This window comes from Sus scrofa, chromosome 17 (genome assembly GCF_054392235.1).
Source record: "Sus scrofa isolate SSC_HxYL_T2T_F1_AM1 chromosome 17, Sscrofa_HxYL_maternal_Yorkshire_Landrace_v2.0, whole genome shotgun sequence".
In the NCBI taxonomy this organism is placed as follows: Eukaryota; Metazoa; Chordata; class Mammalia; order Artiodactyla; family Suidae; genus Sus; species Sus scrofa.
Genome location: NC_139399.1, coordinates 26,930,420 through 26,956,669, shown reverse-complemented (window position 1 = coordinate 26,956,669; position 26,250 = coordinate 26,930,420). Strand labels below are relative to the sequence as shown.

The window sequence follows — 26,250 nt, the reverse complement described above, 5'->3', positions numbered from 1 at the left end:
TGGTCACTCCAGGCTATGCTTAGCTCACAGAAGTTTACTAGTGGCTATTACCACTCATTGCATGCTTGTGAGCTATCTTTGTGGTTCTGTTTTCTTTAAAATTTCACTCATGGCAACAAAAGCAAAAATAAACAAGTGGGACTACATCAAACTAAAAAACTTCTGCACAGCAAAGGGAAGCATCAACAAAATGAAAAGGCAACTTACTGGATGGGAGGAAATAATTGCAAGTCATATATTTGATATGGGGCTAATATCCAAAAGAACGCAGACAATTTAATAGCAAAACAAACAAACCAATCTAATTTTTAAAAATTTTCTGAAGCTCTGAATAGACAGTCTTGCAAAGAAGATATGCAACTGACCAACAGGTACATGAAAAGGTGCTCGACATCCTTAATCATCAGGGAAATGCAAATCAAAACCACAATGAAATATCACTTCACACCTGTTAGGATGGCTATTTATCGAAATACGTCACAAACAAATAACAAGTGTCAGCCAGGACATGGAGAAAAGGGAACACTTGTGCACTGTCAGTGGGAATGTAAATTGGTGCAGCCCCTACGGAAACAGTGTGGCGGTTCCTCAAAAAACTTCATATGATCCAGCAATTCCACTTCTGGATACTTATTCAAAGAAAACAAAATCACTAATTCAAAAAGATACTTTAAATAAATAAATAAAAATAAAAAATGAAGGAGTTCCCGTTGTGGCTCAGTGGTTAACGAATCCGACTAGGAACCATGAGGTTGCGAGTTCAATCCCTGGCCTCACTCAGTGGGTTAAAGATCTGGCATTGCCATGAACTGTGGTGTAGGTGGCAGACACAGTTCGGATCCCATGTTGCTGTGGTTTTGGCGTAGGCTGGTGGCAACAGCTCCAATTGTACTCCTAGCCTGGGAACTTTCAAAAGCTGCAAGTGCAGCCCTAGAAAAGACAAAAAAAAAAAAAAAGACAAAAATAAATAAATAAATAAATAAATACAAAAAAAAAAAAAAAATACTTGCATAGTTCCCGTTGTGCAGCAGAAATGAATCCAATTAGTAACCATGAGGTTGTATGTTCGATCCCTGGCCTCACTCAGTGGGTTAAGGACCTGGCATTGCCGTGAGCTGTGGTGTAGATCATAGACACAGCTCAGATTCCACATTGGTGTGGTTGGGGTATAGGCCAGTGGCTGCACCTCCTATTAGACCCCTAGCCTGGGAACCTCCATGTGCTGTGGGTGCGGCCCTGAAAAGCAAAAAACAAAAAAACAAAAAAAACTGCAACCCCAGAATCATTGCAACATTATTTGCAATAGCTAAGATATGAAAACAGCTTAAGTGGATGAATGGATAAAGAAATTGTGCTTTTATATATAGATCTATATATAGGTATATATAGATGTACAGAGATATATAGATCTATAAAGCTATATATACCTCTATACAGAGACATATATAGGTATATAGAGAGAGAGATATATAGGTATATATACCTATATATATAGATATATATATGTACACTGGAATATTATCCAGCCATAAAAGAATAATTTCTTGCCATCTGTGGCAACATGGGTGGATCTCAAGGGTATTATACTGAGTGAAATAAGTCAGAGAAAGACAAATACTGTACGATCTCTCTTATATGTGGAATCTTAAAAAAATAAAAGATTTTAGATACAGAGAACACACTGTTCTCTGCAAGAGACAGGGGTGGGGAAGTTGCAAGAAATGGGTGAAATATTGGGGGGGTGAGTTTAAATAAACTGAATAAAATGTTTTAAAATTTTCACCCATGGGGAGAGTTTTGTTATCTTGTGCCACCTTAGTGCTGTATAACAAACTAGCTCCAAACCTGTTGACTTATAAGAAACTAGTTGTTACTTCTCACCAGTCTGTGAGTCAGCTGGGAGGTTCTGCTGATCTGGGCCAACTGGGCTGATGTCAGTTGGGCTTCCTGGTGTGTCTGCTGTCAACAGGCAGGTCCAATGAGACTGGTCAAAGAAGAGCTCCACTGGGACCACTCCGTTCTCCTGCCCATAAATTCTTTTTCTTCCACTGGTCATCCCAGCCTCCCCCATGACCATCGCCGAGTCTTGGCGCAAGAGTGAGACTGGAAACGTGCAAGTTCTCTGGGCCTGGGCTCTGGTCACTGGCCACATGGTCACTTCTGCACTAATTCGTAGCTGGAACAAGTCATGAGGCCAAAATAGATTCATGAGGTGGGGAAATGGGTTTCATCTCTTGGTGGAAAAGGGGTGCAAACTCATATCCCAAAGGGGTAGAAATATGGGGTTAGGGTGGGGCATGGTGGTAAAGATTTGGGATGATTTTTGCAATTCACCAGAGACTAATTTGTAATTATAGAGTAGGAAAGGATAGATGAAGAAAGCTTGAGAAATAAATTTAAACTCCCTGGATCTAAGCTTATAAGCTTAATATTATAATCTGTGAAGTGGAGGCCTGGAAAAAAAAATCAAGATATTTTAAAAACATGAAGTCTAGAATCTTTTGATAGAAGAACAGCCATATTATCATTTCTTCTCATAGAATTTACACTTTTAAGAAAGCTAAGTGGCTTATTTCACTACTTATTTAAAAAAGGCTTTTTATAAGTAGCCTCCCTCATAAGGAAGCTGTTTATATCTGAAAAAGCTTACTGAATTTCATCAAAATCTGTACATTTACACAAGAGGAAAACTCAGTTGAAAAAAAATGAAACTCACTGTTCGACTACCTGGGTAATTACAGCCATGTAAGCTGGGAGATCAGAGATCTCAGAAAGCTGTGTTATTAGAGCCTATATTGAGTCAATCTTTGGGCAGGGCGATTTGTGAGTGTTTTTTGAACAAGAACAATTAAATTGTTAGAAATTTAATCTGCAATCGTTTCCCACACAGGAGAGTTTATTCAGTGATTCAATAAATAGTTGCTGAGCAGCTATTTTAAAACAAAAACAAACATAAAAGTCACTGCCCTAGATAGTGGGGGATCATCTTTGGATTAAGCAAAACTCTCTGAAAGATGTACCCTTGGGACCATGTTATCTTTCCTCCCTGGCCCCACCCCCACCCCACCCCCCACTCGGCTTTTGTATCATATTCTCAATTTTCAGTGTGCTTCATTCTGAGAAACAGTTGCATTTTTTTAAGAGTCCCATGTATATAAGACCCGACCGCCCCTAGGGGGTTTTTTTTTGCCTTTTTTAGGGCCGCCGTTTCTGCATTTGGTGTGGATTAGAGGTTCCCAGGCTAGGGGTGGAATTGGAGCTGCAGCTGCCAGTCTACACCATAGCCACAGCAATGCTGGATCAGAGCCGCATCTGTGTTCTACACCACAGCTCACCACAATGCTGGATCTTTAACCCACTGAGTGAGGCCAGGGATGGAACCTGGGTCCTCATGGATACTAGTCAGGTTTGCTACTGCTGAGCTATAATGGGAACTCCAAATGCCCCTAGACATTTATAATATATAACCTACACATATGTGGCTATGTTTCATAACAAAATGCCAGGAAAGCTTTGCTCCATCTATGGGAACATCTCGTTGGCTCTCCATGGATAAAGTTAATCTTGTAGCTATTTTCTTGATGGCTTTGGCTGTTGGCAAGCTCATCATCCAATTCTCTGCTCAACTCAGGTAATTGTGCTTGACCTGCCTGCCTTCATTTATTTTTTTTTATTATTTTTCATCCCTGATCTTGGTCTTCTCCCTTGAGCTCCGTTTTCCTTGGTCCTGATATTTATTTACGTATATATTTTACCTGAAAATCACCCGAAATCTCTCTTAAGACTATGTTGCTATAGAAATATGTACTTGGGTAAATAACTGTGAGAAATTCCAATTATGATGAGTTCCCTGGTGGCCTAGTGGGTTAAGAACCTGGCGTTGTCACTGCTGAAGCTCGGGTCACTGCTATGGCACGGGTTCCATCCCTGGCCCCATATCTTCCACATGCTGTAGGAGTGCCCCCCCAAAAAAAGAGGAGGAAAGGAATTCTTATTATGACGCTGAGCTTGTCATAGGACAGACAAGATTTGACTACCCAATTCTTCTACCCAATGACACATTATTGCCACCATTCAATGGAAAGAACATCTGATAACTTCTACTTAACTAGTATGTAGACTGTTTCTGCATTTGGTGTGGGTTAGACCTTAACATGCATACAGATCACCTGGAGATCTTGTGAAACTGCAGGTTCTGATTCAGAAGATCTGGGGCCCGAGAGTTCGCGTTTCTAACAAGCTCCCAGAGGATGCCAGTGCTGCTGGTCTCAGAGGGTATTCAGAACAGCAAGGGAGAGAGTGTAGTAACAGACTACAGCTGAGATGACCAACCCCATTAATTTTATAGTTGACTTATGCAGCAGCCATTATGGGATTTATTCTCAAAACGTCTGACCAGGTAAGCAGAAGTGTCCATGCTCTTCTCACCCCTGCATACCAAACTCTGCTGATCCCCAGTCAGTGGCATCAAAAACCATATTTTTCTAAAACCAGCTCCTCGGCTCTCTTTGTGGGTATAGACCTGAATTGCCACCCTAACCATTTATTTTGCCTTTGTGTCATAAAGATGATATTGCTAGGAAACCACATAATTCAATCTCCAATCTCGAATGGAAACAAGACTTTCTCCTGGTGCTGACAAGTGGTCCCAGCAGCCTCCGATTACTTTCAATTGTAAGGACTCACTACCTCCAAGGCAGCCCCTTTGAGGAATAGCTCTAATGAAAACAAAGTCTGTCTCTGCTGAGTCAAAACCAACTTGCCTGTAACCTTCACCCAAGAGCCTCTTCTGCTGTTCGAAGCATCCCAACTCCACTCCCTCTGACTTGAGTCAGCCTTTCCAATATTGCAGACGGATATGCCTTCTGTCCTCTCTTCTCCAGCTAGATGCTCCCAAGTCCCTTAATTGCTCTACCTAGGGGTCTGTATTTTTTGACTTTTCACCTACTTCTGGGCATGACTCAATTAGTCAATATGCCTTTTAAAATTATGCCCAGTATACCCCACAGAATTGGAAACAGGGTCTTGAAGAGATATTTGTAGACAAATCAGCATTATTCACAGCAGCCAGAAGGACCCAAGTGCCCATCTGTGGATGGATGGATAAACGACTTGTAGCACATACACTCAATGAATGGGCTATTGATCAGCCTTACAAGGAAGGAAATTCTGACATAGGCTACATGGATGAACCTTGAGGACATTACACTAAATGAAATCAGACAGTCACAAAAAGACAAATGCTGTGTGATTCCACTTATATGAGGTAACTAGAGGAGTCAAATATGTGGACAGAATGTAGAACGGTGATTGACAGGGTGGGAGAGGGGAGAAATGGAGAATTGTTTAATGGGTACAGAGTTTCAGTTTGAGAAGATGAAAATATTCGACTGTTTTCATAACAATGTGAATGTACTTGACACAGTTGAACTGTACACTTAAAATGGTTAAGATGGCAAATATCATGTTACCACAATTTTTTTTAAATGCTGCTGAGAGCTGGTCAGAATCCTTAAATGGTGTTAAGGCTACTGCAAAATATGCTGGGGTGATGGTTTTTCCATGACTGCTAACCCCCTGCCTTTCTAGGGATGCAGCCTCATACTTCAGGCCTACCCAGATTCTAGGGAGCCCCGTTACACAAGGCAGGTCACAGGTGTGGTCTGTTAAAGCCTCCACCTCCTTGTCCCATGAATTACCACTGAAGTATCCTAAGGTAATGTAATTGGCTTCTCTAGTTTTTACCCACCTTTGAAATAAATGACCACTTCAATGGACGCATCTTTTGGAAATTAAACTTTCACCTTTACAGTCATTTTAAGTTTTCTGTGCCCTGGTTTTATTTCCAAAAGAAAAAAGAATCCTTGACATAGTCTGAAGTCACTTCTGAATGATGTTTATGAAAATGTGTTATCAGTAAACTACGTTATGACTAGGATCTAAACATTTATAGGTAGTACTTGTGCCAATATTTCTGTGCTCAAGCTAATGTTTCTTTAGCCATCCTTGAGTGCTCTTGGCATTAAAACAATAATAAAAAACAACTATTTACCTTCCCAATGAAGAATTAAACTCAAGCATAGCAATCACCCACATTTTATCTCCATAATAACTCCTAGTTTAGAGAAAGACATCAGTAAAGAAATCACTGGCTTGAGAACAAAAATGTCAAACACAGACACAATCTTGTAATTTATTGAGAACCATTAACCCAAACATGAAATACTGGAATCCAAAGCCCTGTGGCTTCCATGCCTTTGGCAGGTGTAATCACTTTTCTTTGACTCTCACCTTTACGTATGTTTTGAAATTTTCTCAGATAACTGGATATATTTAGTTCTCAAGTTTCAACAATTACTTTGATTTTTTGTTTTCTCTCTCTCTTTTTTTTTTTGAGATCCGGGGGCTGATTTGGGTTTACACAGGTTTGAAAAGCTGAGTGCAAACAAGATGAAAAGGTGCTCAGGAGTGAACTGCATTGCGGTATTTTCCAAATGCTACCTGCCTCTGGAAGTGTAATTTCCAGAGCCTTTTAGGAGATGAAAAGGTTTGTAAGAGCTCAGTCACACTTTCCAATTATAGAAAATTGTTAGTTTCATTTAGATCAGTCAACTGTACAAATGGACCAATTTGGTTTCAAAAAAATGTTATCCCAGGGTATTTGTGGGTCAAGTCATTCAGGTATCATTCATAGAACAGAAAATTCACCCTCACCACAAAAAGGAGGGTGCAAAAATCATTTATGGTTGTTTTGAGAATGCCAATTTTAACAGCAGCTTACGCCCAAGATTTTGATGTTCAAATATGACCTTCCACTGTAAGAAAAGAGGACATTTTGGAGTTTCTGCTGTGGCACAGGGGGTTAAGAATCCGACTGAAGTGGCCCAGGTCTCTGCGAAGGCGCAGGTTCAATCCCTGGCTGGGCACAATGGTTAAAAGATCCAGCCCTGAAGCAGCTGTGGCTCATACTCAATCCCTGGCCTAGCAACATCCATATGCTGCAGGTGTGGCCATTAAAGAAGAAAAAAGAAAAGCAGATATTTTATAAGTACTCTCCCCACCCCTGGCCACCCAGTAAACTATGAAACTCTAAAACTATATAAAACTATGAAATGTCATTAAAAAAAATCTTTGGTTTTAATTCAAGGAGTGAAATGAGGAAATTAGTCCCATGGTTCCTGGATTTTGTATCTTGGGTTTTTTTGTGACTTTCTGTGATTGGCTTGTTAAAGGGGACATGGACATGTAACCCTTACTTGTCCCTGTAGGTTTTCACATAATGACTGGGAGACAGGGTTGGGGCAAGGTAGGCAACACTGAAAATCCTGAGCTCAAGGCAAAACCAAAACAGTGAAAAAATGAGGCTGATGCAAAATTACTGTCGATGATGCAAAAAATTCAGAGTTCTGGTTTCTAAAGAAAATTCAGATCTCTTGTGTCTGAAAAAAAAAAAGCTGGAACTACTCAATCTAGGCTTGAATGTATAAACTTGTGGTCTAGTTATGGTTGTTATGGGAGTTATAACTTTATCCTGATTTTTTTTTTCATTAAAAAAGATTTTTTTTGGTCAGACTCGTGACACGTGGATGTTCCTGGGCCAGGGATCAAACTCGAGCTACAGCAGTGACCCAAGCCACTACAGTGACAATGTCTGATATTCAATCTGCTGAGCCACATAGGAACTCCGTATCCTGATTTTTTAATGTCTAACTCATTGCCCATAGGTTTGCTTTTATTATTTTTTTTCAGAACTCCTTGTGATGTGGAAGAATAGGAATAATCCACAGATGTGGCTGTGCTTTTTGGGGAACTGGCTAGGCAGAGTTTACGGAGGCTTACATTTTCTGAGCTGGTTATACATAGAGAGTTAGTAGGATGTGGAGGCATCCTTTGTTTCAGCTGGAAAGGGGCAGGAAGATATCTGCTTTTCCGTAGAAGAGGGCTGATGAACTTGCATTCACTTCTCCATCACGTTCAAAGAAAAAGGAAGATTTTAAAGGCTATTTTAGATGTCCTAGCCATCCATCAGTCCCTCTAATTTTTTATGCTTTTCCAAGCTGCAAATATCATTTCTCTCCCCTCTGAATTCTTCAATACTCCTATAACTAAAGCTGAATATTAAATTTTTTTCACTTTTGAACATACTGTGAAATGCACCAATCTTAAGTGCACTAATGGATTTTGACAAGCATATACACCTGTGTAACCTAAACTCTTATCAAGAGACAGACCCTTTTCCCTCCCCCAGAAGAGGTTTCCAGTCCACCCCAACTCTTCTCCACCCTCTTGTCTCCCCAAGCAATCATTCTTTCAATATTTTTTGACCATAGATTAGTTCTGCCTGTTCTAGAACTTCATGCAAATGGATTCACACAGGATGTAGAACTTTGTGTCTCTGGCTTCTTTCACTCACTGTGCTATTTTTGAGATCATCCATGTTGTTGCATGTCATGAAGTTTTCAATCAATGTTGATTTGCTGATTTTTACCACAGTGTCGATTAACCAGGGATTGAAGTCAACTAAGTGTATTTAAATAAAGATCTTTTATTAAGCCTTGGTGAGGGGAAGCATTTAGCACTGCTGTTTGTTGATGACTGTAAAGGTAGGGTGAGTTTTGTGGAAAGAGAAAAATGAAGCAGCGTCTTTTGTGTGTGTGAATGTGTGCGTCTTTTTAGGGCCACACCCTTGGCATATGGAGGTTCCCAAGCTAGGGGTCTAATTGGAACTGCAGCTGCCAGTCTGTGCCACAGCCACAGCAATGAGGGATCTGAGTCGAATCCGTGACCTACACCACAGCTCACGGCAACACCAGATTCTTTACCCACTGAGCAAGGCCAGGGATCGAACCCAAGTCCTCACGGATGCTAGTCAGGTTCGCTAACTGCTGAGCCATGACTGGAGCTCCAAAGCAGCTTCTTTTTAAAATTAAAAAAGGTAAAGGAGTTTGGGGTTGGTAGATGCAAACTACTACATTTAGAATGGATAAGCAATTATGTTCTGCTATACAGCACAGGGAACTGTGTCTAATCTCTTGGGGTAGAACTTGAGGGAAGATGAGAAAAAGAATGCATATATATATATACATACGTACATATATATGACTGGGTCACTATGCTGTACAGCAGAAATTGACAACACTATAAATCAACTACACTCTAAAAAAAAAATAAAAAAGGTGCTCAAAGACGGTTATGATTTGAGCACATGAAACAAGCCAGACAGGAACCGGCCAACTTCTCACAGGTGTAGGTGTGATGGCTAACCTCAGTTTTCACAGGAATATTGTTCTGAAATGGTCACTTAATATAAGCTACACCCAGAGGCAGGATGCAAACTGGCCAAGGGGGAGTCTGCATATTTGAGTTTTTTCTGCAGTAGTTCCTCATTCTCCAGGGAGGGAGGTTGGGAACCACTGTGAAGAAGTAGAGGGCAGAGTTTTCACTTGATGTCTGCTGTGGTAAACGTGACTGGCTTTTTGGGGGAGTACCAACTAGTTGCAAGGGCCCCAACTGAAAATTTTTCAAAGAATTCCCTCTCACCCACAACTGTTTTCTCTAAAAGTGGGTCCCCAGGCTCAGGAAGGGTGAGGGGCACCATGCTCTATGGCATGAGAATTTTGTGTTAATTAGTGATCTGACATCTGTTTGGGTTAATCAGATAGAATCCACTCCCTTAGAAATCTATGTTCTCTTGTTATTAAGGGGGCTAAATTCACCTGTGGCTTGGAGCCGACCTTGGCTTACATGCTCACCATATCCCTACCTGGAACACCTCTCAGGTAGCCCTCTCAAATTAAGTCAGGTGGCTGGATCTAAACTCTTCAGCTAACGACCTGGATTCTTCCTGAGGGGTGTGAGACAAACAGATCACAGGGCGCAGAATTGAAATAGGTTACAACAGGTGGAATTCTAAGGAGTGTGTATTTTAAGGCCTCAACAGCCATCATAATTTTTTTTTCTAGTACCAGCATTTGCTTTTAAACCATTATTTAGCACCCCATTCTGGGAAAACTGGGGGTGGTAGGAGAGATTGGTTTGAGAGTTGGTGAGAGAAGTCTAGGTGAAATTATATTTGACAACTGGATGCCTAGTACTCAAGAAAATGGGGGGAGGGACCGGGACTGGGGTCAGTTAAGAGGAAACACCCAGATTGTCTGTTTATGGCAGCTGCAGACTTATCCTGCTCTTGGATATGTCCCTTCCCAAATATGGACTAATTCTTTCACCAATGATCAAGATGGGATACATTGAGAAGGTGCCTTTCTTAGGAGCATTTCTTGCATCCTTAAAATGCCAAGATTCCTAAGCCGTCCTTGGTGACTTTGAACCAAGGCAACACAGAGGTCAGTTAGCTGCCTTATTTTATTCCCTGGTGGGATGAGATCTAGTACTGAAAATACTGCCCATATTGACCCACCCATGAAATGTAGTAAGTAAATAACCACCCTTTTATTCTCTAACTCAGCATGTTGGAAAATACTTTCCCTTGACCCCTGCAGCCCATCATGCTTCACATCCAGCCATCATCCAGCCCCTGAAGAATCACTTTTTTTCGGCAGGACGTAGCCAACAGAGGGGCCAAAACTTTGTCCACCTTTCAGTGGAAATTAACCTTTTTTTCTCTAAAGAGATTCCCTCAAACACAGCAGTAGGTCCGCCTAGAGGGCTTGGTGGAGGCGTCGGCCAACCTGCAGGTTTCCCTTTGACCTTGGTTATGACCGAGAGTGTCGCTGTTAATTGCGAGGCTCGCCTCAAGGTAGAAAATAGCATCAGTTTCCACTGCCACCCCAGAGAAGCTAAGTTCTGCTGCCAGGCTCTGGCAGTGAGACAGTCCCTTCCAAGCTCTCTGGCCACCCAGAGCTGCTCGGAGGCCGCCTACAGGTGCAATTCAGGCACTGCGGCCTGGGCGGCGGGACCGGGAGGGTGCGAGCCCTAGCCCATCAGCATCTCTGCCTGGGCAGGACCCCCGCGTGCCCGCTGCCCTCTGGCCTCGTCTGGCTTCCCCTCCTCTGCCCCGGCGCGGTTTGGAAAGGAAGCTGGGAGCCCTCTGAGGCTCCGCAGACTCGGATTTGGGAGGGGGTGGGGCGCGGCCGAGGCTTCCCCTCGAATCTGCGGCCAGCTCGGCTCCGGGAAAGTTTTTCAAAGTTCCCAGCAGCGCCTGCCCAGGTCGCCTCTGCCCGGCAAGCAGACGGCGGCCAGCGCGCCAGCCTCGCCGCCGCCGCTTCTGCCGCCAGCTGCGCGCTCTGGGCGGCTTGCTCACTCGCTCGCGGGAAGCGGGCCGGGCTCCCGGAGGGCAGGCCCTCCTACAGGGGCGAAAGCCGCGGCTGACGCAGGCAGCACGGAAGGCGGAAGCCGCCCCGCTCCGATCGCTCAGGCAGTGCCGAGGCGCCTACACCTGGGGCTCCGACAGGAGGCCAGAGGCGCTCGGCGCGAGGTGCCCAAGGGGGCGGTCCGCGCAGGGGGCCCTGGGCGTCAAACTGGCCCCGCGCGTCCCTGAGCAACGGAGCCTTCATGTTCCTTCCAGCCTCCTGCCCTTCTTCCCGCCTGGACCCAAACACCCGAGGGCAGGGGTCTACGCTGGGCCCTCAGACGTCTACGTGGCCCTGCGCGTCTCCCACCCTCAACCCCTTCTAAGTTCTTTCCAGTACTCCCCCTCCCCATCCTTTGGGAGGGAAGGGGCGTGTCGCTGGTGGTCACGCCCCTCATGAATATTAATAAGCACGCATGCGCCTGTCCTGCGCGCTGGGTAGAGGTGGCCAGCCCCAGCCGCGGCTCCCAGACGGGCTCTCTGAGTCCCTCTCCGAGAGCCGGGCGGGCACGCGTCATTGTGTTACCTGCGGCCGGGCCGCGAGCTGGGCTCGGGTTTTTATTTTTTTATTTTTTTTCCTTCCTCCCCTCCCTCCCTCCTTTCTGAGCAGCTGATCTGAAAGGGAATAAAAGGCTGCGCATAATCATAATAATAAAAGAAGGGGAGCGCGAGAGAAGGAAAGAAAGCCGGGAGGTGGAAGAGGAGGGGGAGCGCCTCAAAGAAGCGATCAGAATAATAAAAGGAGGCCGGGCTCTTTGCCTTCTGGAACGGGCCGCTCTTGAAAGGGCTTTTGAAAAGTGGTGTTGTTTTCCAGTCGTGCATGCTCCAATCGGCGGAGTATATTAGAGCCCGGACGCGGCGGCCGCAGGGGCAGCGGCGACGGCAGCACCGGCGGCAACACCAGCGGCAGCACCAGCGCGAGCAGCAGCGGCGGCGGCGGCGTCCCGAGTGCCCGCGGCGCGCGGTGCAGCGATGCGGTCCCCACGGACGCGCGGCCGGCCCGGGCGCCCCCTGAGCCTCCTGCTCGCCTTGCTCTGCGCCCTGCGAGCCAAGGTAGGAGTCTACCCGGCCCCCCTCCCAGCCCGCCCTCTCGTTTCCCTCGCGGCGCCTGGACGCCTGCGATTGAGCGCCTGTAGCAGCCTCGGGAGCCCCAGGGCTCCTGCTCCTGCCTGGGCCCCTACGCCCGAGAGGCTGCACCTGGGCTGTAGGAGCCCCTGGGCTCCTAAATGTACCCCCAGGCTGGGCAGGGCTTGCTTGCTCCCCGGGAACAGTCGTGTCGGATTTCTCCCACACTCCAGCCTCCTAAGCCCGGGAATCACGTTAAGCCCTTGCACCCAGTTTTGCAAAATTATCTTCACTTGGCGCCAAGGGCTCGTCGGGGCGGGCGGGGAAGGAGTCTCCACTTCCACCCTCGAAGAAAACAACTTTCCCCTGTGCTGACCTCCCTCCCTCCCCTGCCGGCAGGTGTGCTGGGCCTCCGGTCAGTTCGAGTTGGAGATCCTGTCCATGCAGAACGTGAATGGGGAGCTGCAGAACGGGAACTGCTGCGGCGGCGCCCGGAACCCAGGGGACCGCAAGTGCTCCCGCGACGAGTGTGACACGTACTTCAAAGTGTGCCTCAAGGAGTACCAGTGGCGCGTTACGGCCGGGGGGCCCTGCAGCTTCGGCTCGGGGTCCACGCCTGTCATCGGGGGCAACAACTTCAACCTCAAGGCCAGTCGCGGCAACGAACGCAACCGCATCGTGCTGCCTTTCAGTTTCGCCTGGCCGGTGAGTGACTGCCGGGCCGGCCTGGGGTCCGCACCCGCGAGCGGAACCCTGATTTCTCTTGAGAGAGGAGAGGGATTTACAGCGCCTTGGCTGGAAACTCGGCATTAACCCAGGACGTCTTTGGGGTGGGGTGTTAGGGAGCTGAGACTGTGTAGCTAGATCTCAGCAGGCCCCAGTCCCAGTCCTTTTTGCTAAGAGCACACAAGTGAGACCCCAGAGGGGATTGTGGGGCGAGGCTCCCAGGAAGGCCGGTTGAAACTTGCAACTTGAAGGCCCCAGAGTAGCCGCCCGAGCCAGGAGGTCATTATAGATGATCTTTGCTCAACCAATTAAACCTGATGCGCAGTGGAAGGCGGCTCTGCACAATTCTGGCCTTCGAACGCCGTCCAAATTGGCACCTTCCCGTTTCCCGTGAGCAGCCGAGAAGGCGGGTGTGTCCTTCCTGGAGGGTGTGGGGAGCCCGCTTCCCGCTGCTCCCCGGGAGATTTCGGTGCGTGCGGGGGCGCGCTCTGGGCCGGGTGTAAGGCCTGGGTCCACCGCCGCCTCGGGGTGGGGGTGTCCCGGCTTTTGCCGGAGCCCTGGGCCAGGGAGCCTCCGCCCCCTGCCGGTCCCTTCCTGCCCTCGCCCCCGCGCGGTGTAGCCCTTGTGGCCTCACTTCCAGCGGTTCCCGGGCTCGGGAACAGCTGTGTTTGCAAACTTCCCCGGGAAGGGCGGGGGTACGCCCTCGTCCGGCGGGCGCGCGGGCCCTTGCGAGCGTTCGGGGGCGTGCGGAGGCCTGGAAGGGGCGGCCGTTGGAGGCAGCCCCCGCCGGTGCAAGTGCAAAGGACCCCCACCCCGCTAGCCGCTCCAGGCAGTGGCCCTGGCAACATCTCGAAATGGGTGGAAAGATGAGCGCGATTACAGAAGGGGAGGAAAGGGGAAAATGTTGGTGCCCTCTGCCCCGCTCCTGCTGTCCAGGAGGCGTGATACGGTGCCAGGACTGGAGCTTGGCCCGGCCTGTGCTGGGCGGGTGGGTGGTGAGAGGGGGAGCTCGGGGCCCGGGGGAATTACTCGCCGCCACGTGCTCTGATGGGGCGCACTCTGCTGCCTCCTATCGCGGGCTCGGGTTGGGATCGCAACTCTGGGAAGGGAGGGGAGAAAGTCAGCCTTGGAGCGTGTGAGAAGATGGGATGGCTCTCCAGGCCCGCGTTTACTGGAGCTGGCGTTATAAAGTGCCCTCTGCCTGGGTGAGATAAGACAGTTATCAGAAACATGCCATTAAAGGAGACTTATAAAAACCTGTGGTTTGTGGAATTCTTTCAGGATGAAGGACTGAGTCTGTTGTGGGATCTCATTTTTACGAAGAGAGTTTATCTTGTTTGTTAATCCCCTATTAGGGAGAACTTTAAAGAGGCTGGCCACTTTTTAATCTGGCTGGGGCCAAGTTACTGTGACGACCGACCGCCGCCCTTGCCCTTGACAGTGTGTTTGGAGTTTTCCTGGGAAGGGGCCTGCAGGTGGTTCCACCCTCCCAAGGAGGATCGGTCTGGAGCCCCTCGCTTTTCACAAGACCATAAAAGGAATCTTATTACTGATGTGGAAAAGCTGCAGGGCTGGCTGAGGTTCATTTTGAAGAGTAGGGTCAGAGAAAGGGCTGGTTTGAACACAGGGAGCCTTGCTCCCCAGGCTGGCTCGGGAAAGTGACCCAGAAGGTGTGTCTGTCCCCTTTTGACACTTGGCAGAGAGCCCTAGACGGGAAGAGCGGAAGCGGCGTGTGAGGGCAGAGACGATTGATTTGCTGGTGCTCTTCTGTGGTTTCTGGCCCCACGGGTCACCAACCATGAAAAAGACTCTCGGCTTTTCTAGAAGGGGGCAGGGGGGAGACCGCTGGGGCTGCACGGAGAGTGAGGTTCTTTTGAAACTGAGCCAAATGCCCATGTCCCTCATAAACAAGTCCCCACCCCACTGCCCCAAAACGGCCTGGGCCTGCTGTGCAACGTGAGCTTCCTGTCTCAAGAGGGAGAGTGAAGTGGAGGTGTCCTGTTATTTTCCTCAGTGAGGTTGGAGAAACACCCTGGTCTGTAACTTTCAAGAATGATTCCAGGGCGAGTGTTAAGTGAAAGCTCTTAAGGAGAACGGATAAGTCATTGAAGTAGATAGCACAGCTTCATCTAGTTTGGCAATTAAATATTAATAAGCATGTCTATTTAAAGCTGATTTGTTGAAGAGGTGACAGCTGAACTTGGTATAGAATTCAAGATCGAACAAGGAGGATATAGGGGTTTTTGTTTTAAGTCAAACCACCTTGAACTTCCCGGCACCCAAGTTTCTAACCCTTAGGCAGTCCATGTGGGTCCTTCCCGAGTTTGCTGACAGTGGCAGAGCTGTGGTTCAGGGTACACAGAAGATCAATCTAGAAGGTGGGATAATTCGTGTCATTTGCTTGGAATTATGACCCCAATAAACAACTGCTCATGTTCTGGAGGGGAAGAGGAGGAAATGATTGAGTCTGATTCAAGAGCAAACCACGGGCCATTATCCCTGGGAGAAGTTCTGTGATGGTGGCCTGCCCTCTGGAGAGTATTTGATTGTGTCCCTCTTCGGGTCCACTGCCCCAGCCCCAGCCTGGTGGTGGTTTTCTTCCGGGGCTTCTAATCACTGTAGCAGTGCTGCTAGGCGGGGCTTGACTTGAAGCAACTAGGCTGATTTATGATCCTCCAATCAGGGTCGTGCTGATAAGACCATCCATTATGAGAGGTAATTGGGCTCAACGGGAAATGATTGGGGAATAACCATTTAGAACTCGCTGAAATGGTTAAGTTGCACTTCCCAAAATTAGTACCAAATCCCAGGAGTGTCTGCTTATTAAAAATACATTAGTGTAATTACCACTACCCAGCCCCAAAAGCTTTTTAGGAACTCCAGAACCCCAGCTGTAGTAGCTGGGTTGATGCTTTGCTGGCCCTGGAGTGAAGTGTCTCTGGAGAAACTTTTGGGGAAAACAGCTGAGGTACCTGGTCTCTTGGCCTTGTATTTAAATGCTATTGACTGTGTTAAAAGGCTTGCTGAGATCAGCTGCATCTTTGAGGCAAATCCCTTCGAGTGTGATTTCTTGTGTACCACCTCTGGCCTCCTTCAAGCTTTAGGCCTCAATAACCAACTGCTAGGGGTTTGGGTAAATCAGATGCCACAAGGTTAGTCACAGATTGTAATTGACATGTCCTTGCCTTTCTGCTTTCTGCTGTGCTTCCTGGTCCCTGGGCTTTGGCAGATGTGTGGCCAGGTAGAGGGAGGGGCTTCTCATTGGAACTGGCTCCCTTCTGCAACCAGAATGTACCACCCACGTGGTCTGCGTGCACACAAACAGCATGCATGTGTACGTGCTCAGAGCATGCGTGGGGAAAACACCCTTTGCCCTAAGACTCTTACCTCCAACTAAAGCGATGAAATGATATGTCTGCGTTGCAAAACCAGCCTTGGGAGAAAGTTGAACAGTGCTTACTTTGTACTGTGTGTCTGTGGAATGACTGCACCCCACATGGAATCCCTACTCAAGATACTTTGATTTCTAATAGTTTTTTCCTCTTCCAGGTGTAACCTCTTGTGTATCCTGCCTCCTTGTTGTCTTGTTTCTTTAGCAACTCATTCAAACGGCCAGCACTTACATGTGTTTGCAACACACCAACTCCACTCCCGTAATTCTCCAGGGACTGCAAACATTTTTTTCAAGGATGGTGGAACTTCTGGCATTGGAGGCTGCAGGGTGGGGGGAGTTGGATTGGCAAGGAGGACAGGCAGCGGCCACTTAACAAAGCATGTAGCCTCCTAGAAAACTGATGATCTAAATGCTGCCTAAAATCTTTATAGCAGATAGTTGTTAGGGAACTTTTGGGTGGAAGGCCTGTGGAAAGTTCAGCATGGAGGAAAAATGTTATTCATGGAAAAACGAAGCCAAGGTAACACGGAATCTTCATGTCCTGATCTGAAAACAGGGATGCAAACAGAGGCCTTGGCTGGGTTCATAGCAGCCACTGGCCCATTGTAGGAAGGCCACAACCTGGTTTTAGTGCCAGGCTTCCAAGGTTAGTGACAATAAGAGTGCACGATCTTTGGATGTGCATATAATTAGCATGGTAATCCATAAAGGCCAATATCCCTAAGAATATTCTAGAGGCCTGTTCCTACCCCCTCTGCCCCATCAACCCCCAGGATGAGGTCCCAAAGGGCTCCAGCTTCTAAATACATTTTAAAAAAAAATCAGAACCAAATAAACCTTAGCCAGTTTTCAACCTTAAGCTGTATGTATTAGGATGCATGAAAAGTGATGGTTCTTGTGTTTTCTCGAATGGTAAAGGAGGTGGGCTAGGGTTCTGAGTTCAGAAATGTCCTGCCTCTTGGCTAGTGTGTTGTGCCTTCCTTGCTGGTTTCCGAGCACCCTGTGGGCTGCCCTGCCCCATGGCCCTTGTTTTTATGGTGCCTGTGACATTGGTCTTTGGTGCAGTGTGTGCGCAGGGAGGAAATTCCATAGCGTGGCTCCCAGTGGTTGAAAGCGGTACATAAATAGTCAAACATTCAAGGCAACTCTACCAGCTCAGCCCAGTTTTTATGCGCTTTTGGTAAATGAGTAGAAAGGCATCTTGTTCAGGCTTGCTCTGTGTGAACTGGACGGTTGTGCTTGGCTGGCTTCTCGGTATTCTATCTATTAACCTCGCCACCCTTTTGTAACTGGTGCATTTAATTATCAGTGGGATGCTTTTCAAACAGGTAGGGGTAATGATGGGAAAGGAGGCGGGGGCATCTCATTGAGAGTCTCCAATCTGGATATGAGCTTTGGAGCCCTGCTTGGTGAGTCTTTGAGGTGGGCTTTCATGAGAAAATCACCCTTTGTAACCAGATCAGACTGTATTGAAATGTCAAGCCCCGCAGACTAAATTGCTTTTTACCACTGAGGTCTCAGCTGGGATTTTGGTGGGTTGGCTGTCCTTGCTCCACGCCTCACCTTGCCCAAACCCTGCTGCCCGTGCGTCGTCGGGGTCAGGATGTGTGTGCCCACACATGGAACCTCTGGAGCCTTTATTTAATATGTTTGCTCCTGGAATATTGTATACTCTGGCCACCCAGACGCAGGCAGGACAATAGTGTGGCCGAATGGACTGAAATGAGGATTACGGGAATAATGCGGCTAGTCCCCAAATAATGCAGATACAGGGCCAGCCACAGGAAGCGACAGTTGAGTCAGCAGAGTGCAGGGCCCCAGACAGACCCGGGCCGATGACTCCGTACAATGGTCCCGTGGGCGCGCTCCCTGGCGCCCGCTGCTCGGCCCAGGCTTTTGGATGCCGCACGCGTGCCGTTTGCATGGCGGGCTGTTTGTGTCCATCGGCTTGGCAGGAGTGGAAGCAGCCGCTTCTCAGGGCTTGGTTTGGCTGCCACTGTTGCCAGGAAAAGGAAGCTCCCAGCTGCCAACACAATTACCTCTGTTTCTTACATCCCCCCCTTCTTAATGTGGCAATTAAGTGCTTACCACTCCTCCCAGTGCCAAGGTAACCATGGGGGAGGCGGGTGGCGGTGGGATGGGCGTGGAATGCAGGCCTCCCACAGCCTCAGTGCCAAGGGCGGGAGGAGCTGCCCGGGGCCCTGGGGTGCCAGGACCCTCCTCCAGGTAGGATTCCACGGGCGTCCTCCCCAAAGGTCCTTCTGAGAGCTGACCCCCTGCTCCTTCCTGCCGGCAGCAGTGAGAACCAGCTGCTGGGTTGTCAGGTTTCCCTGGGCCTGAAGCTGGGAAGGGGCAGAAATGATGATTTTGCAAACTCAGGCTGATCTAGGAGCAGCCCAGCGCTCCTGCTTTGCCCCCAGGCCATTTTTCTGCAAAAAAAAAAAAAAAAAAAAAAAAAGAAAGCCAGGTAGCTTTTGTTAAGAATCTGTTCTCATTGCTTGAAATCAAGAAAACTCAGGTGTTTGCTGTTTCTTTTGGGTTTTTTTTTTTGCCTTTTGGAGGGGTGGGGGTGGTATGAACTTGTTAATAAGTTGAAACACCTGCCTGTCATCTTGCCTGAAACTTTTTCCAACCCGCAAGGGGGGCCTGGAGACTCAGCCTCTGCTGGAGGTGGGGCGGGGGTGGGTTCATAGTGGCCACTTGGTGTGACTCGGTCGTTGTGAAATGCCCATTTGGGGCCTGGTACTCAGGTTTGGTGGCATGAGGTGCACATGGTCTGGATCCCGGAGTCTGGATGTACAGAGGTCAAGCGTGGGCCTGGGAAAAATTAAAGTTCCCTAGCAACTAATAATCATTGCCCACTTATCTTGATTGTTGATCTATAGTGTGGGGATGGAGTGGGAGTTAAGAGTGCCTCCTAATAGGAGTCTTGGAGAGAATCCTTTTGTGGGAGGAATCCTCCTGCCCTAGGAAGTAAATCCTGGAACCACCTTCCCTTCTCTGAAACTAGGGGGAGAGAGGGTCCAGGGCTGCTACTTTATTTTTCTGCTAAGACCTCATTGCCAGTGCTACAGCCCCCAGCCCCTGCCCCTGCCCCATCTCAACCTCCTAAAAGCAGTTCATGGGAAAATCATGAAGCAGCCAATAACAAGGGCTCTGGGGCCTCTCTTTCTCCTCAAGGTGAGGTGGGTTGCTCAGCAACACCGGAGGTCTCCTGTTTCTGGGAAGGATGAGTCTGGTAGATTGCTTGGTCTTCCAAGTTCTTCAGGAATCAAGGATCCTTCTCCCTTGAATTAAGCGGAGTTACTGTCAGGCCAGCTTGGTCCTGAGGCACTCTCCCTTTCTGTGGGGTTTATAGGTATTATGTGTTTAGTGCTTATGCAAGTCTGTCACAACTCTGAGTATCAGTGCATTTAATCAGGAGATTAATGACAACAATATGTGGAAGTGGAGAACGTGGGTCTTGATGTGACCAGCAAATGAAGGGCTTCATTATCCAGAATCAGCCCCACATCTGGCCTCGTTTGGACTTGGCTGTCCTCTCAGATCAGTAGAGAAACCTAATTTCTTGCTGCTCTCAGGGAAGGGTCCTATAATTTGTAGGAAGTCCTAGGAAACTCAGAGGCAGTAAATAAGGTGTAACTTTCACTAATAAAATACCAACAACGACGATGACAGCAATGAACTTGGACCTCTGGCCACTTGCAGGAGAGGGCTGGGTATGTGCCCCGGCTTGCCCGGTTTTGCTTGCTTTCTGAGCATTTTCCCACAGTTATCAGTGAACGAAATGGAATCCTACTCTGCTTTGAGTATGAAACATATTTCGGCTGAATTCCAAGGCAGGGTCTATCACAAGATATTTTTATATTCAGAGACCTGCTGGATCGCTGTGAGAGCAGTAAGCTTGCCTAAAGTTATGAATGAAGCTCCTTTTTTTTTTTTCCCTTCCCCTCCCTCTCTGTTTTTTGCCTTCACCTTGTAGGAACCATCTCTTGGTGACAGTATGTTCCTTCCTGGTGGTATGGTGTTATTTAATCAATATATATGCCACTATTTCCGATGTACTGGCACCTGACAGTGACAAGGCAAAGACACATAAAAGGGTTCATATGCCTTTCTTCTCCACTCCCACCTCTGGATATATATTTCCCCAGCACCAAGATAGCAGACGCTTTCTTGAAACCCTGGTGTTTTTTGAGACTGGCCTCATTCTAAGTTACAAATGAAGATTTGAGTAAAAGCGGGAATTTGCTAATGGCTTGAATTGGGGGGGGGGGGGGAATTCTGAGATAAGCCCGGAAGATAAAAGGTGCCTTCAGTAGAATGGTTGGCCTCTTGCCAGTGTCCAGGGAATTTGTTTAGTTAGTGGACTCTGATTATTCCTGGAATGTTAGATCTAATTGACAGATAAGTTTATCAATAAATAAAACCCTCGGGGGTGCTGCTTTTTCTCCCTTTTGTACTTTCATCCCCAGAGTCTCCCCCCTCCACGCACCCCCAAGTTAGGTTACCGCCTTTTGTCTTTAGAGTCTCTTTGCACCTACCCACCACCCCCCTTGCTTCCTAGAGTCACCTGATACTTGTGGGAGCAGAGATGGTCTCTCACAGACAGGGCTTTCAAAGGGGTTCTGAAAAGGAAAAGGGGCCTCCCTGGAGACCTTCCCCATCAGGGCCCAAAGTGTAACCTTAGCAATACTCAGCCCTGGATGAGCGCCCCCACCCCATCCCCCCACTCCCCAGTACAAATACCTGGTTAGGTTCGCTTCGAATCTTGTTCTTTGTGTGCTTTTCTCACGTACCAGAATCTGGAAAGTTTGGGAAAACCTTATGCAAAAGTATGCACAAGTAGAGAGGTGGCATTTCCTGACGGGGACTTGGGGGCTGCCTGCATGAACACCATGGTGGGCCCCGATGTCTTTGGCCAACCCAGGGGTGGGGGTTTGTGCAGGGGGTGATCAGTCTGGCTCTCAACACCCAAGACCTCAGTTCCACCGCAAATACGGTTTCCAGTTTGGCTGCAGGGTTTGGCTTGGCAGGGCATGCAGGGAGGTCAAGAAAGTCTGGCCTTTGAGGGCTGACCCGTTTCTGAATTTTCTGAATACTGAGCTGTTGTTTATCTCTGTTGCAGAGGTCCTACACTTTGCTCGTGGAGGCGTGGGATTCCAGCAATGACACTGTTCGTAAGTATCTTTAAGTACCACAGCCACGGGCTTGCCTCCGAGCTCGGACGTCTGCAAGCATAGAGCTTGGCACCTGTCAGAGCTGGAGCTGCTTCGAAGCTCTTCTGCCACCTCCTGCCACCACCCCCCCCACAAGGATGAACCTCTCCACGGCATCTTTTTTCATCACTTCCCCTGGAACTTTTGCTCAGAATATTAAGTGGTCAGGAGAGATTGCCAGTTAACTCAGTCCCTGAATACTGGCCCTAGATTGTCGTTGGGATAGGGATCTTAATGGTTTTACAAGTCGAAAACCTTGTAGACTGCTCAGGGATCAAAGTAGTGACTTTTTAAAAGTCCATTTAAACTTTAAGTGAGCGTTTAATCTCTCATCGGAAAGATAAAGCCCACGGAGGTGGCTCTGGGCTCTAAAGACTGACCTTGAATTTCACTCGGTGGGCAGGTGAGCCCTCAGCGGTCAGGATTTCCCACACTGTGCACCACAGACTTTTCATTGAAGCTGCGTTCTAGCGTCTCGCGGCCATCGCACTGGCTTTGTCCCCTCTGAAAGGTGACTCTGTTCTCAGCGTGAGGCTGTTTCTCAGGGTTGCTGGGGGTGGGGGCTGGGAGCTGGGGAAGCCCCCAGGCTTGTGGAGGATGTGTATGGGAATGGCAGCAGTCTGGCTTAGAAGGGAGTCTTGGCTCTTTCTTTCTTTGTAACTTCAAAAACATTCTCCCTCCCTCGCTGAGACTGCCAGTTCCCTTTTTGCTGCAGGAGCTGGGTGGTTGTCATCAGAAGACGTGATTCACGCCAAAATCTTGCCTGCACAGGAGAAAGGCTTGACCAGTCTGGCCTCTGTCCCCATCCTCCTAAATGTCCCACCCATTCATTGCCTTTCTCTCCCTCTCTGACCCTTGGTGTGTTTGCTGCTAATAACATCTCTTCTCGCCTGGCTTTTTTCCTCCTGACCCTGAGACCGTGACCACCCAGAACGGGATCTGCCAGGCGGTCAGTGCCTGGCCGTGTCTAGTTCACTTGGCCTCCCAGGGCCACATGGTCACTGCTGAGCCCCAGTTGCCAGAGGCTCCAGGCAGTTTGGGTCTCCCCTCTTTTGCTTTGTCATCTGAAGTCCAGATCTGTGGACATCCCCCCCCCCCGCCCCCGCCCCGAGCAACACTCCTGTCTTGCTGTGTTGTGGTAGGAGGGGGTGGCAGTGAGCAGCCCAGGTTGTGGCTGATGCCAGTTAAGGTTGGAGACACCTATTTGTTCTCTGTTCCCTCCCCTGCCACAGACGTTGGGGGTTGGGTGAGCGTCATGTCACTGTGACCTGCTTACAGTGGTAACTAAGCACTGGGAAGGTGGGGGGCGGGGCACATAGGCTCTTCAGTTATTCTGGTGCAGATGTTCACACAATCTGGCCGCTGGCATGAACATCTTGGAGGTTGATCCTGGCTCCTGGGAAAAGCTGAGTCAGGACACCTGTTAGGCTGTGCAAGGGCCCCTTCCTGGGCCTTCCATCGGCCCACGCGTCAGGTAGCTATTCCCCCGGGAAGCCGGTGCCCATCCAGAGCTGTCCACGATGGTTTGCATTTTGGGGTAGCCCCATTTTGGCATTCTGAGGCCTCTTGTCTCTTGTGGGGGTGTGTGAAATCACTGGTAGGGCACAGGAAGACTTAGGGCAGGGATAAAGGGCTTTGAGAACTCTCCTGGGGAAGACAAGGGTGGCCAAAGTCACAGTGTGCCCACTGCAGGTCCTTGAAGCTCATTTTTTGAACTTGATGAGGAGGGATTGGGGGGGGGTTGCTGGAGCGGTTTATCCACTTGCTTGTCCAGCCTCCCTTTTGTGATTCTTCCGGGGGTATCTCTGAATTTTTTTTCCGAAATCAAACCTGGCATCTTCCTTCCCCAAAAGCCTCTACTCTAGTTCCATCTCCAGTACGTTCTCTCTTCTCCTGCCCTCCGGATCTTTTCAAAGCACATTTCTCAGAGCCACCTGGTAGCTTCCTAGTGCTCTTGGAACTGACCTCTGTGTGACTGTCAGAGCCCCTTGGTAGCTTCCTAGTGCTATTTCGACCGATCTCTACGTGACCGGCAGAGCCCCTTGCACAGAACAGCCTTGTCTCCCCACCAGCTCCGTCTCACATGCCTCAGTGTCATCCAGCATATCCCTATTCTATCACATTCACCTTTCTGTCCTCATGCATCCCATTCTCTTCTGCCTCCAGGCCTTTGCACATGCTGTTTTCTGTCCCTCCCAAGGGACTGCCCTCCATGAGGGCAGAAGCAGAGCATGTGTATTAACCCAAATGGAGTTAGCTGCTCCCCAGGGATCAACCAAGGCTTCAGATGACAGGCAGAGCCCTGAGATTTGGAACAGAAAATTGCTTCTTGCATCAGCTCTGTGATGAACCCTTACAATCAGAGCCTGGCCCAGGCGCAGCCCAGGTGATACCCATGTGTCAGAAAGTATTGTCTGAGGCCGGCCCTCCCATCATCAGCCCTCCAAGGTCATTGGTGCTACATTTTAGGACTGCAGAATGGAAGGGTGAAGGGTTTACCTTCTCTCCCAGAGCAGATGCTTTCAGTGTATTGTTCTCATCTATAGATCTGGAAACACAAGTCTGCATACTAAAGACCAGATTTCCTTTATACCTTACCTTCTTGGCTAAGGCCCCTGCCTGGGTTTGTGGGTGGCGTGGTTCAGGGTTCTGCTCAGACTCACCTCCTGCCACCTTCTGCTTGGCCTGCAAGGCTCTTGTGGGTGCTTTGTGCAATTGAAGATTGTAGAAAGGCCTGGTTACACGCTCTTCCGATCGTAAAGCTGCGCTACCAACTGAACTGCCCCGGAAACACCGATTATGCCCCTGAGCTGATAGGAAGTGTAATTGAGGCAGTGTCAGCAGCTTAGAGGAAGCTGACAGCGAACTCGTTCTTTGTAACCCAGATGCCAGAGAGCAGGTCATGGACATGCTGGACTCCCTCTTGGCCCTTAGGAAAAATCTGTCACTGCAGATGTGACATTAGTTATACTGACCTGTTAGCCTCATCGAGGCGCCTGGAAATAAGTAGAAAGCAGAGTGCTCAGTGGCGTGTCAGCCTGGGCCTTTAGGATTGCCCTGGATGCTTGTCTGAGTTGTTCGTTGTTGCTACCTGCCTGAGAGGCGCTGCGGGCCTTGGAGCCATGGCTAGTGTGTTTAAATAATTCCTTTATGACGAGCTCATCACAGAGTAATAGCTCCCTCCACGTTTTAATTGAAGCAACAGAGCAAACACACAGTTAATCGAGGGACATTTTTGTCATTCTTTGGCCAGTGTTTATTTGCAAAACGGCAGTTAGGAAAGTGTTCTCTGCAAGTGGTTCGTGCGTGCCGGGGTGTAGGTCTACAGGTATGTGAGCTTGTTCAAGGCTTGTCTAGCCCACGGGTAAAGTGCCCAGAGGGTGAGGGCTGGGGCGCTGTTGGAAGTGGAGGGTGGCTGAAGCTGCCCGGGAGGGCCCCGTCTCTTGGTCACCTATGGGGTTTCCCTAGCCTTGCAAATGAGCGCAGGCCCTGGGCCTAGAAAAACACGGGTGTGGGTGGATAAGCATCACAGAGACAGGTAGGTTCTAAGGGTCTCTCCAAGGTGGCCTTGAATTTGACAAGGCGTCGAGGCTTGGTACTGGCAGCTTTAAGAAAACAAACACAAGACGAGGCTGGGTGCTGACTGGGGCCTTCTTTTCTCATCCCTCCCCTGAACTCCTGGCCCCTGGTGTTTGGAGTTATTTTTGTACCTGTCTCTTCTCAGGCTAGATGATGAGTGACATCAGGGGCTGGGACCGTTTCTTCCTCCTGGAGTTGCTTGGGCCCTGGGTGTGTATATTTCCCCGGTAGGCACCCTTTTGAGGAGCATGACTTGCTCCCCAAATGCTCAGTCTGCCTGTCTGTAAACTGGGGAGAAGGATTTTTTAATCTGCTTTCTGGGTGAAGGGGGAAGGCATCAAGTTTGTGGTCTTACTGTTTGAATGGCAGCTTAAGTGATGCCAAATTACAATTAAAGAAACAAACAAAAGAAACATTACTCTGTGGCTCCCAGCAGTTTGGAGGTGGACGAAGCCTTTCTAAAACAAGATACAAAACTCTAAAACCAGAAGAGAAAGCTTGCAGCCTTCCATAAGGGGCCAGTTTCTATAATATGTAAAGAGCTCTTGCAAAGCAGTATGACCAACAGCTCAATTAAAAACTTGACAAAGGAGAGAAGCGGGTTGCAGATCTTAGGAATAGGTACACATGTTTTTGTCAAAAGGGTGCTCACCATCACTTAATTAAATACTCATTAAAACAAGAGGTACTTCTTTACCTATCAAAGATCTTAAAGTCTGATAACACACAGTGTTGACACTGCTATTGGGAAATAGTTTCCTGTGCTGGTGACAGGACAGATGGACCAGGGCTTCATTCCTGGGAATTAGGGTTGTCTGGGTGGAAGTGGGCTGGTCATTCATGTCCTCTTTGATCCAACAGTTCTGTTTCTGGGATATTTCTTTCTTCTAGAACTACATATGGGCAGATATGTTCAAGGATATTCCTTGTGGCTTGGCTTAATAAGAAAAGGCCAGAAC

At 48.4% G+C, this 26,250-nt stretch overlaps 1 protein-coding gene and 1 pseudogene across 2 annotated transcripts in view; both read left to right on the top strand.

The window, feature by feature from the left end:
- Positions 1-3,548: 3,548 nt before the first annotated feature.
- On the top strand, positions 3,549-11,790 carry LOC146395196 (uncharacterized; annotated as a pseudogene).
- The window catches only part of JAG1 (jagged canonical Notch ligand 1), a 38,380-nt gene continuing 23,907 nt past the window's right edge, over positions 11,778-26,250 (top strand). The window contains exons 1-3 of one of the 2 annotated variants that reach the window (XM_005672699.4): positions 11,778-12,361; positions 12,773-13,078; positions 21,622-21,673. In XM_005672699.4, coding sequence (XP_005672756.1) covers positions 12,281-12,361; positions 12,773-13,078; positions 21,622-21,673 — 439 coding nt within the window. In that variant the 5' untranslated portion in view covers positions 11,778-12,280. Of the gene's footprint in view, positions 12,362-12,772; positions 13,079-17,642; positions 17,903-21,621; positions 21,674-26,250 lie in introns of those variants that run through there. The other variant, XM_085003090.1, reaches the window with a different exon arrangement.